The sequence below is a fragment of the Mixophyes fleayi genome, chromosome 1, assembly GCF_038048845.1.
Source record: "Mixophyes fleayi isolate aMixFle1 chromosome 1, aMixFle1.hap1, whole genome shotgun sequence".
Lineage (NCBI taxonomy): Eukaryota > Metazoa > Chordata > Amphibia > Anura > Limnodynastidae > Mixophyes > Mixophyes fleayi.
Genome location: NC_134402.1, coordinates 406650205 through 406663010, shown reverse-complemented (window position 1 = coordinate 406663010; position 12806 = coordinate 406650205). Strand labels below are relative to the sequence as shown.

At 40.1% G+C, this 12806-nt stretch overlaps 1 protein-coding gene across 3 annotated transcripts in view; it reads left to right on the top strand.

Annotated features, from left to right (window-relative positions):
* FAM169A (family with sequence similarity 169 member A) overlaps positions 1-12806 on the top strand; it is a 63949-nt gene that overhangs the window by 29333 nt on the left and 21810 nt on the right. For all 3 annotated transcript variants that reach the window (XM_075181843.1, XM_075181864.1, XM_075181854.1), the window contains exons 2-6: positions 4476-4612; positions 6427-6526; positions 7470-7555; positions 10191-10362; positions 11018-11197. In XM_075181843.1, coding sequence (XP_075037944.1) covers positions 4478-4612; positions 6427-6526; positions 7470-7555; positions 10191-10362; positions 11018-11197 — 673 coding nt within the window. In that variant the 5' untranslated portion in view covers positions 4476-4477. The remainder of the gene's footprint in view (positions 1-4475; positions 4613-6426; positions 6527-7469; positions 7556-10190; positions 10363-11017; positions 11198-12806) is intronic.

Here is a 12806-nt window from a genome sequence, read left to right as displayed (position 1 = left end):
TGACTTATATGTGAGCTGACAGGCCAGTGGGCACTGAAAACACTCAGCCACTATCACACAGGGATCGGTAGCAAGATTCCTAAATAACAGTATGAAGAGATGAGCATAACTGCTCATAATCAGGAAAGGGGACACTTACCTAACTGATTGTATTACTGTTACTTTTACACTTAGTCATGAAGTATACTTCATATGATCTATCTAGCTATGACTGTCACAATATGACACATATGAACAGGGCCGGACTGGGACTAAAAATCAGCCCTGGCATTTAAAGCACACAGTTTCAGATAATATTAATAATAATTACAGTACTTTTTGCAAAGCTTATTGTTATATGGTGTCTCGTGAGATATTAATTAATTACGTTCAGCTTGACTCTCTATTTGCAGCATAGGGCACACCAATGTCATATAATGGTATGCACAGGACTGGCAAGAGAAATTTGTGGGCCAGGGTACAGTGAACTTTTGCCCTCGCCCACCCCCACGGGTGCGCAGGAAGATATATATCGACGCGCAGCAGTGCTGGTGAAGGGGTGTGGCCGCATAATGTTGGGGGCGTGGCATATTGGGGGGAGATTCAATTGCTGGCGATGTGATACATGGGTATCGCTCAGTGCACGTTACTGGCAATTACGGTAGAAATCTCTGCTTATTTTTCCTTGGGAGGAAAAATGAACAGTGATTTCTGTCAAATTTCAGCCGCAAAGTATCTCACAGATGTTCACTTTGCAGCTAATTGAATTCCCCCATTATGTATTAAAATGATGTTACTCTCACCTACTGGTTATTGCAGCTTTCACAACCTGGTACTGGATTCTTGCATAGATCCTGGAATGTTGGGACCTGTTGGAAAATGTATATATAGAAAACCGAGCAATAAGTGAACATCGTACATGACACAGATCACACAGTATAAAATACATACATTATAATAAAATATTACATTTATTACCAGCTACATAACGCCACCCCTCAGACACATCACGCCACATCCTGCATCACGCTACCGCCTGCCACATCACCCATCACACCACAACACCCCCCGTCCCAGACAAATCACACCACGCCACCCCCCAGACAAATCAGGCTACCCCAGTCACATTCTCACGCCACCAGAAGGCACATTATCATGCCACACTCAAGACATATTATAACCCCCCGAGACACATTATTACTGCATTATGTATCGTGTATGTTCTGTATTATTCTTATGTTTGTTTTGCATTTTGCTTTTTATACATGTGCATTCTTTGTATCATGCTTAATTTATCCATTGTACGACACTGTGGATTATTGCGACACCTTAGAAACAATAATAAATGTGTACATTTTTTATTATAAATATATTATTATGTTACTTTTATTTGAGCAGCAAAGTATACTAGAAGTGTTCTATTCATAATTGGTGTTTATTTACAAAGTGTGCTATATGTGCACATTTGAGCAAATGTTTTCAGGTTCATGCAGATTTAGGTGCATGACCCCACTGTACATTCACTGTTTGATATCATTGTGGTTCTGTAGGAGGAGCAGAAAGGCACATGTCTTACATGAGTGAAATTATCATCATAAAGCACTGTGTACGTTCACATCTGGCCTGCCCTCCTCATTCATTTTAAGTTTTGCATTTTTCAATCATACTGCTGGTTTGACTCTTACTTACACTTCATATAATTCATAAAAAGAGCCATTTAGCTGCTTTTATTTCAAGTAACAAAGATTTTTTCATTTCCTTTTTTCATGCCTTGCCACTTGGCTGCACTGTTACCCTTTTCCTACCTGGGTGATTGCACACACGCTCTTCTTTCAAACAGTGGTAGTTGCTAGTAAGGGTTATCTTCTGTTTATTGTGAATGGGTGGAGGTTCTAAAAATAAGCCTCAATCTCCAACAAGTGGGCAGCACGGTGGCTTGGTGGGTAGCATTTCTGCCTCACAGGACTGGGGCCATGGGTTTTAATTCCCAATCATGGCCTTATCTGTGTGGAGTTTGTATGTTTTCTCTGTGTTTGCGTGGGTTTCCTCCCACACTCCAAAAACATACTAGTAGGTTAATTGGCTTCTATCAAATTGACCCTAGTCTGTGTATGTGGTAGGGAATTTAGACTGTAAGCTCAGCTCCAATAAGGCAGGGACTGATGTGAATGAGTTCTCTGTAGAGCGCTGCAGAATTAGTAGCGCTATATAAATAGATGATGGTGAAGTTCTGAAATCTTTACTTGTAAATAGAAATTTTCTTAGATTTTCAACAATAGATATTTTTTCTGTCCCTTATGATAAGCAATGTCTGACAGAATATAGTTTTTCTTGCTCTTCTATAAGTCGTTTACAGATTGTAGTTTGGTAGACCGTCTGCATGTATGCTTAGGTGAAATGACTTTCTGTTGCTGCTGCATATGAGGTTGGAGGAGTTACAGGCCTGCTGTGATAGGACGATAGGGGGTTCTTGGGCGTGATGAGCTGTGTTTGTTAGAGTGTTTGTCTTCCTTGTGTCTCTATAGTCCCTGTGCTTGAGTGCTGTGAAGGGGTTAGTAGTTGTAAGCAATAAGGATGGAGGTGGTGAATGTATCAGTTATCCTTTTGCATGATGTCATTAAGTAGCAGGATTAGTCTATAGGATTCACATCCTGTTGCAGTAATATGTGGATAGTTATCTTGAATGCTGTTTTCACGTTACTTACATGGCCAGTTAGCAAAGCAGTTAACACCCCCAATCTTCTCTAGGACAAAGGTTATTATTTATATATCTGTTCTGTAATGCCTCACTGCTAGTTATACAAAGTTTATGATTCCTTCATGTTTGTCCATCCATCTGTAAGTACTAGAACACAGTGCTTTATTGGTTGTTCCTTGGTCAGATTGCTTTATTTGGCTATATTCTGAGTAGAGGAGGTTTGATCAAAGAATATCTGTTGGGCAAACAATATGACGTCCTTGGTCATTTACAAGCTTTCAGTCAATATGCTTATTGACAATGACGTTCAAGAGGAACATGTTTCTCTTGCAAGGTCTTTTTCAGTTTTTTTGTGATCTTCGGGTGTCATATTGACTGTGTTTTGTATGCAGTTGTCTGCGATATTTGGTTAGTTGAGGAAGTGGATTGGGCAGCCCTATGTGATGCTGGTGTTCTAGAGGAAGAAGTAGTGGCAGCAGGACTTCTGATAGAGATGATTGTTGGAAAGAGCTTCTTGCACTTCCGTCATTATGATCTATATCCTCACTTACAACCATAAAGGATGTAATATCTGCAGGACAATCCTCACATACAGTACATGGATGTGTTTGGTCGTCCTAGTAGTACTTTGGAATGTATATTTCATCTGACAGTATCTACAAATCTGTGTTCTTCATATTATAGAAGTTGGTAGCACCATTTTGCTGAGAATGGAAAAAGAAAAATATAATTTATTGGCTATCTTACAGGTACAAGCAGTAAGCTACAGCATGTGCACATTCAGAAATAAATGCAGGAGGTCTTCCCTAAGCTAACTGCGAATACCTGAATAAAAATGGTTCACTTTATTGCTGACAATGAAAGCTCTTTTATGTTTAAACTCTGAGTCTGCTGGGCGGAGACCCTTATCTGGCACCAAAACACTAGACACTGACCAAAAGGCTGCTTTCTTCGATCAAATTCCCATCACATACTATATATATACATATATATATATATATATATATATATATATATATATATATATATATATATATCTGTTTTAATAGCCAATTTAGGCAAATCTATGATTGACATAGAAATATTTATTGATATAGTTTTTTGCAGTGATTTCATGGACATGTGACCTCCATGATTTTTCAGGCAGTTTCTACATATTATACCCTCCCCTGTCATCAATTTCACACCAGCAGCATTTCACCTTTGTAACTCATTTCTCCTCCACCAGTCGCCTCTATTACTCATTGCCAATTACCCTGTGTAATTTCATTCTTCACCACCCCATCTACTGTAATTAATTTCTCTTGCACGGTCCTCTCCTGTGATTCATCCCCCCCCCCTATAAATAATTTGCTCCCCTCCCATGTCTAGTCTTACCTTGCGTAGAAGCGGGAGGTAGAGCAAGGCTGGTATCACACACCATGCTGCTGCTCCGGGTCATTGATCAGCTATTAACACGTACAGCTCAGTGATGAGGTCACCTAAGTGCCAATCAGAGCCACCAAGCAGCAACATAGAGTGTCATACAGATGGGGACATCCCCTCCAATACTCGCTGATTGCATATGAGGTATGGAGCATTGGGGAAGGGGAAAGAATAAATTAATGAGAGAAGGAAGAACAGGGAGCTGTCTGTACAGAAGGGATTTTTTTGGTCTGGAAAGTAAACTAAAGTGAATGTATTGCCATTGGAGGTGGCAGGCTGACATTTCGTGCCCTGTTACAGACACATATGTAAAGGTAATATGTTTTAATACAATGCTCAGGGGTAAAAAGCTCATGTTTTATCTGTCCTTCAGGAATGGCCTTCCCGGTTGATATCTTGGATAGTTGCAGCCATGATGAACTGGAGAGTCTGTCAGAAGATTATTTGTCTTACCTGCGATGTGCTGACCCGGATAACCTGGAGCATTTGTCCTTGCGGGATGGAAGAGAGGTAATATTAATACCAGTTTCAGGTTCTAAATAGACGGTGCTTACTATAGTACTTAAACATATTTAACCCATAGGGATTACTGTGTCGATTATGCCAACAGATTCACACAGCAAATATAACCACTGTCTGTATAATGGGGGAGAAGAGCGTGGGGTCACCCCCATTAGCGGTAACCAGCCTAGTCTATAAGCGCTGGTGTGTAGTTCACTGTTAGGGGAGGGTTGCACGCTGTTCTTTATTTGTTTCATTTTTTTTATACCGGATAGGTCCGTACTGATGATGACCATCATCAGTGCGGATCTTTCCACCAAGGGTCGAGCACCCACAAGAAATTCTTCTGGTGACAGAAGTATCTGCGGATGTTTCCACCTGTAACTCAGTCACAGTAACATGAACATGCCCTTACTGCACTCTGCTGACGCGAGTCAGGCGTGTAAGATACAGCCATATCTACATACAGTGCGCACAATACGGAAATGTGTATTTTATGGATAAAAATCACTTATGTTCAACTCTACACAAACCCCTTAATGTACAGAGAAATCTATTTAAAAAGGATTGTCTGCACTGATCCTATCTCCTTTATCTGTGTTAAACCCCTGAAAGTGCTCCTTAGAGTTAATTCCCATCAGCAGGTTTTTCACCGATGATACAATGTAGCTGGTATTGTATCAGCTACATATTAACAGCAAAAGGACCATAATATTGTATAATGAATTTAATAAACCAAACATAAATAAAATCAGTGTACAAGATGTAAAATTGATAACAAGCTTTACTGATCAGGTGCATCATGAATTCAGCAGCCTCCAACCCGCTATGCTGTGAGACCTTGAGGCCAAGGCAAGTCTCTCCTTCCACAGGTGTAGCTGTAGGTGGTTGCTCCTACCATGCAGACTCTAGTACAGGTGTATGACCAAAGTACAATGTCAGGAGTGTACTGTCCACCTCTGTGCAATTGGTCACAGATGGACTTCATCTGAATGGCCAACGGCCATAGATCAGTGCAGATCATCATCATCATTATCATTTATTTATATAGCGCCACTAATTCAGATAAGCCTTTTGGAATAGTTTCTTATCTGTGTGTCAAAATATATTTTACCTCGTTACCCTATATCTATTTAGTACATATCTATCTAGTGTATATATATATATATATATATATATATATATATATAAAAATCTCTAACAAGAACACATGCTTCCCACACTTTCCATATTTATAGAGAGTCTAACTATTGGTCTGACAATTATACATACAAAAGATGAAGGGGGGGCAGTTGCACAAGTTTGCAGTGTGATATTTTCAGTTCCTCTAAGGAAAAATCTATTCTGCTATTGTCAACAGTGCGCATACAGGAATTTCTTTACATAGTGAGGTTTGAAAAGGCTTAATACAAATTCTACATGTGTCCATACCACATTAAAATGCATTCACTATATTAATGTACAAACCACATGAGTCAATAGGGTTCATATTATTTTATATTACAGTTAGCTAACCTGTTTAATTTAATGTATATCATAGTAGTTTAAATGGCTTGTAGATCGGATAGGTTCTCTGGGCATTACCTGTTAGGGGCTCCAGAGGCTGGGTTGTAAACGGTTTGCCTATGGGGGATGCATAGACAGTAACATGTCAGATACATGTATTTCTGTTGTTAGCGTAATGCCATTCAGTCACAATATTGCCCAGAAACATTAAAGTGATGAGTCTTGTCTTTTTAAGGGGAATCAAGCAATACTTACTTACTAATAGTTAATGGTTGTTAATAATATACCATGTCACTTTGCTATGCTCTTTTCTGCAGGTACCAATCAGCCTTACTACAGTAGGATATGTCCCACTCTATGGAGGGGATCAGACACACAAAGTCCTGGCTCTTTTTGCACCAGAAGATACACTTACAGGTATGATGCCCCAGTCAGGTCTCAATGCAGTAAGATGTATAACTTGCATCCAATATTTGATGTCCTAAATTGTTTATTTTATTGGCTCTATTGGCAGAAGTGTGTTCAACTTGTAGAATCTGATTAGCTGACATTGTTTCCTGGGGTCAATGCATGAAAACCGTGCATTGATTTGTTATATTGTACTTTATTTAATGTACATTTGTATGCACAAATATCTTAGTGACCTGTTGTTTCTGACATTATTTGGTTTATATGTTTCTTAGAAAGCAATGTATGCTGTGTATAACATCCGCTAGTGCTGTGGCTGTTCTTTATGATTTTCATCAATGACTCAAGGAGTAATCCCTCATGGGTTTTACAAGTATGACACCAGTAGGTCAATGATATCACTTTGCTGATATTCCTAAATAAAATCTAAACCCAAATTAATACTGTATACACTCTTCACTCTTACCCTATCTTTACACCAAGTTTCAACAAGGAACTAAAACCACATTCAGCACCTTTGAGACATAACGAGATGCTAATAAAGGCTTAAATGACAAAGCAAAGCCATGTCTGTTCTTCCTGCTGCAGAATCACAGCTGTTACTCCACAAATCTGAACACAACATTTCTGTTAGCCAGTTAGAATATGTTCTGACCCACCATACACCATAATATATTACATAATATTTAGCTCAGTGATACTCTTTGATACATATGAATATCCACTAGTGACTTTACTTGGTATGTAAGTATTTGGCCTTGGAAGCAATTTATTTAGCTCAGAAGCTGTATTTAGTTCACCACACTACTTTTACTCTCTCTTATATTTTAAATGTAGCTGAATATCAGTTATAATGTAATTACTACAAAAAATATAATCCCAAAAAGCATACATCACCATACATAATGTTTATTTTTCATTCAGTTCAAGATATTGTATTGTTGTGTTGTAGCTGTGGCACTGTATCTTGCTCATCAGTGGTGGACAGTTGATGACATTGTGAGGACATCAAACTCCTCCCGGGATGGCCTTCAACAGGTAATAAGTTTGAAAACTTTAACAAACGTTTTCTTTTACTAAAACTGCCTTTTAAGCATTTGCCTCCTATGGGCTCTCTCTTTCTTGGCACAGCACACATGTTCAGGTCTAGAGTGTTCCTGCTCTGTGCATAAGGGCTTTGTAGTGTCTACCATGTAGAACCGCCATTGGTTATGGTGCCCATATTATTATTATTATTATTATTATTATTTATTTATTTATAAGGCTCCACAGATTCCGTAGCACCGGATACAGAAGCAAGTAACAAATAGTTGAGGTAATACATGTCAGTAGCTCAGATGAGTGTGAGTACTGCTATGGGGACTCACACAGAGTGCAGCAAAAGACGTGACAGGACGTACAAGTGACAGGAGACAGATGTGGGGCAATAGATAGAGAGGACCCTGCCCGCGAGGGCTTACATTCTAAAGGGAGGGGTGGTGAGAGTCAGTAGGACCAACTGGGACAAAAATTTAGATGGCAGACGAGGAAGAGGAGGTGATTTGATGGAATGGTTAGGAGGTGGTAGGAGAGGCGAGCTTGAAAAGGTCAGTTTTGAGTGAGCGTTTGAAGGACTGAAGTTTGGGGGAGAGTTGAGTGAGACGGAGTAGGGAATTCCAAAGATATGGGGCAGCACGGCAGAAGTCTTGGAGGCAAGCATGGGAGGCGGTAATAAGAGGTGAATTGAGGAGGAGGTCAGAGGCGGAGCGGAGTGGCCGGGTAGGTATGTACCTCGAGACAAGGTCAGAGATGTAAGGGGGAGAAGTGTAGGTAAGGGCTTTGTATGTGAGGGTAAGGAGCTTGAACTGAATTCTGAAATGGACAGGGAGCCAATGAAGGGATTTACGCAGAGGAGAAGCGGAAGAGGTGCAGTGGGAGAGGAAGATTAGCGTAGCCGTAGCATTCTGTATGGATTGAAGGAAAGAAGTGCGAGAGCGAGGGAGACCAGTGAGAAGGAGGTTGCTATAGTCAAGTTGAGAAATGAGTGAATGGACCAGGATTTTGGTTGCTTCCTGAGAGAGGAAGGGACGGATTTTCGTAATGTTATGGATACAGGATTTGGTGAGGGACTGGATATGAGGGTAAAGCTGAGGGCTGAGTCAAGGGTGACTCCAAGGCAGTGGGCTGGGGTGACAGGAGAAAGAGTGATGTTGTCAACCAAGAGGGAGATGTTGGGAGGAATAGCAACATTGGCAGGAGGAAAGATGAGGAGCTCGGATTTGGAGATGTTGAGTTTAAGGAAGCGCTGTGACATCCAGGTAGTTACAGCAGAGAGACAGCTAGATACCTGGGTTAGGACAGCGGGAGAGAGGTCAGGGGAGGAAATAGAGATTTACCTGTCATCAGCATAGAGGTGGTATTGGAGGCCAAATAATTGAATGAGTTCACCATGAGAGGTGGTGTAGAGAGAGACAAGCAAATGGCCAAGGACAGAGCCTTGTTAGATTCCAATAGAAAGGGGAAGAGGGGGGACAGAAGCAGACACACTAAAAGAGCGCCAGAGAGGTAGGAGACAAACCAGGAGAGAGCTGTTTCGTGAAGACCTAGGGAGGGAAGGGTGGTGAGAAGAAGAGGATGATCGACAGTGTCAAAAGCAGCAGAGAGGTCAAGGAGTACAAGAAGAAAGAAGTGACCATTGGAATTAGCTGAGAGTAAGTCATTTGTTACTTTAGTGAGGGCAGTTTCAGTTGAGTGAAGGGGATGAAAGCCAGACTGGAGAGGGTCAAGAAGAGAGTGTGAAGAGAGAAAGTGGGTCAGACGATTGAAGACAAGTCGTTCGAGAATTTTAGAAGCAAAGGGAAGCAGAGATATGGGGCGATAATTGGAGAGCTTTATTTCCTCCATTGCGTTCAGAGAAGCGGGAGCACTTTTGGAGGAGATGAGTCAGAAGGGAGTGCCAGTGTTGTGGTTTAGATTGGCGGGGATGAAGGGGGGTGGCAGGGGCTGCAGTATCAAGGGCACCAGAGAGTGTGGTGTTGTAAATAGAGACAACAGCATTGGGACATGATAGGGAAGAAATGGGAGCAAGTAAGGTTCGAGAGAGGATGCAAAGATGATGGGTCAATGCTGTTGATGAGATGAGCAGGGGTTCAGCCTGTGCCTTTATTTTGTTGCTATCATCTTTCCTTATTCTGTACAAAAAGGGGAAAAAAGTCAAAATCAATATACATTACAACAAAATACACAGTCTCAATAAACACAATTAAAAACAGCTGGGCCCAGTTCATATGATGTTTACCAAATGGAAATGCTGGCCTTCATGGGAGATTATATAAATGTATATTTTGCTTATATTCCATACATATTTTTTGAGACAAAATGCAAATATGACACTCAGAAGCTGCTGTCATTCAGAGCAGATAAAACAAGAGAAAAAATAACAATAGGAAAAAAAGAATACGTAATCTATATCAAGTTCTGAAAAAAGGACAATTGCAAAAATAAAAAAGGTGGTGCAGATATATTGTGTTGGGTGGTGGCAATAAATAAAATGTGTATACTCACAAAAATTTAAATAGGCTCCAAAGAAAAACAGTAGGAAAATAGCACTGTCCAAGTGGGAAAATGTAAGTAGATTATAAATATTATGCAGATTATTAGATAAACTTAGTATCTTGATGTATCTTATTTGCAGGTCAGGTCTCTTGGAGAAAGAATAGTTCTGTATGTGCTAAACCGAATTATATATCGAAAGAAAGAGATGGAGAGGAATGAGATCCCCTTTCTCTGCCACAGCAGCTCGGATTATGCCAAAATATTGTGGAGGAGAGGGGAAGCCATTGGATTTTATTCTGTCAAGCCATCAGGTCAGTATTTGTTTGTTGTTATTGCTGTTATTTTGATGGCTGAAGTGATTGTGGCAGAGTATTGTTATATTTGTTACATTACCATCTCATAGCTCTGACCTGTGCAACTCCACAGCAAAAATGACCCTGACCGGATCGATGGAGCTGGTCAGGACAAGCTCTGCTCTTCTCCCCTCCAAGGTTATCTGTAATGCCATCTGCACTGGGTCAGAAAATTAATAGCCTTTCCTAACTCTTCCTTAAACATTTACCTGCTACTACGTCTGGTTCAATAGACGTTCTTTACTGGATACAGTGAACACGCCATGCAATGCATCTGTGGAGTGAAATGGGGTTGTGCTCCTAAATATTGGCAAAGCCGACATAGAGGTGAAATTGTGCATTAAACGGTGCTACGTCTCCACGTTTTCTCTGGTTCCTAGAGGCACAGCGTTACTGTATAACATATACAGTTGCTGCATTGTTTTATAATGTAGATGTCCTTGTGTCAGACATATCAGAAACACATTGTAAGCCAATGTCATGGCTTTAATTGACTGTCTGTCTTTGAGAGCATTTAATAAGTGGATACAACCCCTGACTTACCTGCAGAATGGGATGATAACTATGACACAAAGGAAGGCTTCACATTAATATTTTTTGGCTCGTTTACCAGGAACTGCGTGCAGTACGTATCTCACACAAAGTTACACCCTTCCCGTGCTGGACACCATGTTTGTCAGGAAGAGATACCGTGGAAAAGACTTTGCACTGCAGATGATTGAAGATTTTGTAGATTCTTTTACAGAAGAGACACTTGGACTGAGGTATCCTCTGTCAACTTTAATGTATTCAGGTAACTGGTTGCTATCCTTGCCCCCCATATATAGGATTGCTACTCATACTGCATGTCTTGTTACTGATCTGTTTCCCATAGGAATCGTACAACCGTCTCACCTCAAATCATGTAATCTGTGTCATTTACTTCATTTGTCTGCTCTGAATATTCACACCTGATGATGTTTTGTAATTGAAAAGGTTTTTTCTAGTCAGATCAGTTTACTACACCATAAGTTAGCATTATATGTATCTGAGTGATACTGGATTATTTATGTAACACCCTCTTTTCTGGCTATGGTATATGTATCAGTTTGTGTGTCCTGTCTGTGAATTCATTTTCTCATATTCCGTATCGCGCAGTGTCTCTAGTGGTGCAGTATTTCTCAGTTTTAAATACAGTCTCTGTCCCCTATCTGTCCCTACACTTCACCCTTGTTATTATATCACAGTCACACAAAAGGGTATTGTACAATATTATTCAGGTCTCCCCACCTGTTCCCTAACTGACTAATAACACAATACTCGCTCCAAGCAAATCAATAATAAGGTAACATGGGTTACTTATCCCCACTGTTCTTCAGCATCCAATGTGCCTCCTCTCTGTTCAGGTGTCTGGTAAGCTCTCTCACTGTGAAGCCTTTTCCACTCTGCCCTTGTGTCTCTCCCTCTCTAGGGTCTCAATATCACTCAGACCTCCATTCAGGTCTCCAGTTGTCTTGTTGCAGAGGACTCCCCTCAGGATGTGTCTTCTAGCAGTCCCACAACTGCTGTTTATAGCTGCTCCTTCACAAGCTCCTCCTTGCCACTGCATGCTGGGAGATGTAGTTCTGTGCCTGCAGGGGAGGCATCCAAAGCACATGCATAATATTATATTTCTGCCTGGCTTTGTACTATGTGCACAGTACAACGGCAATTTACTTCTGCTTTGTTATGTCTTATTACAGAAAAAAGACCTGTACCATATCATTTAGTGATTATCTTATTATATCCTTTGTTATGGGTAATAGAGAAATATTCTATATATCTATCTATCTATCTATCTTTATTACAGATATGCACACAAATATGCGTGATGTAATTGATTATTAAAGGAACAAATTTTTGTTTCTTATTATGGATAGGACTTGCTGAACCAAGGCGGACTGGATTCCACGCAGAATACAGTGTAAATGCAGTAACACTTTTGTGCTTGAATAGAAAATCAAGATTTAGTTTTGTGGGATGAAAGATGATACTGCACATGTTTGGAGACAATCCTAATTAATGGGGAGTCCACATAGCCCTTTTAGTAACGCAAACAGGCTAGATCTTTATATCATCTCAAAGTTGGTGGTAACTGGGCCTCAACCAATACTATAAATTAGAGCTATGTTGCTTCTTCTAGGCAATTTCTTTAAGAAACACATTAATATCGACACATAATCATTCTAATTAAAAACTAAAATTGCAGCATTGGAACAGCATAAATAATGGTAGCTTTGATGTCCCCTTACTCTCACAAAAGGTCTAAGATATAAATTTGGGGGAAATAAGTTGTATTTAGGAGAAATTAAATAAAAATTTAGTTTTTTTAGTGAGGTTTTTGATTTTTCAAAACAGACTCATTTTAGTTAGACCAAAAATTT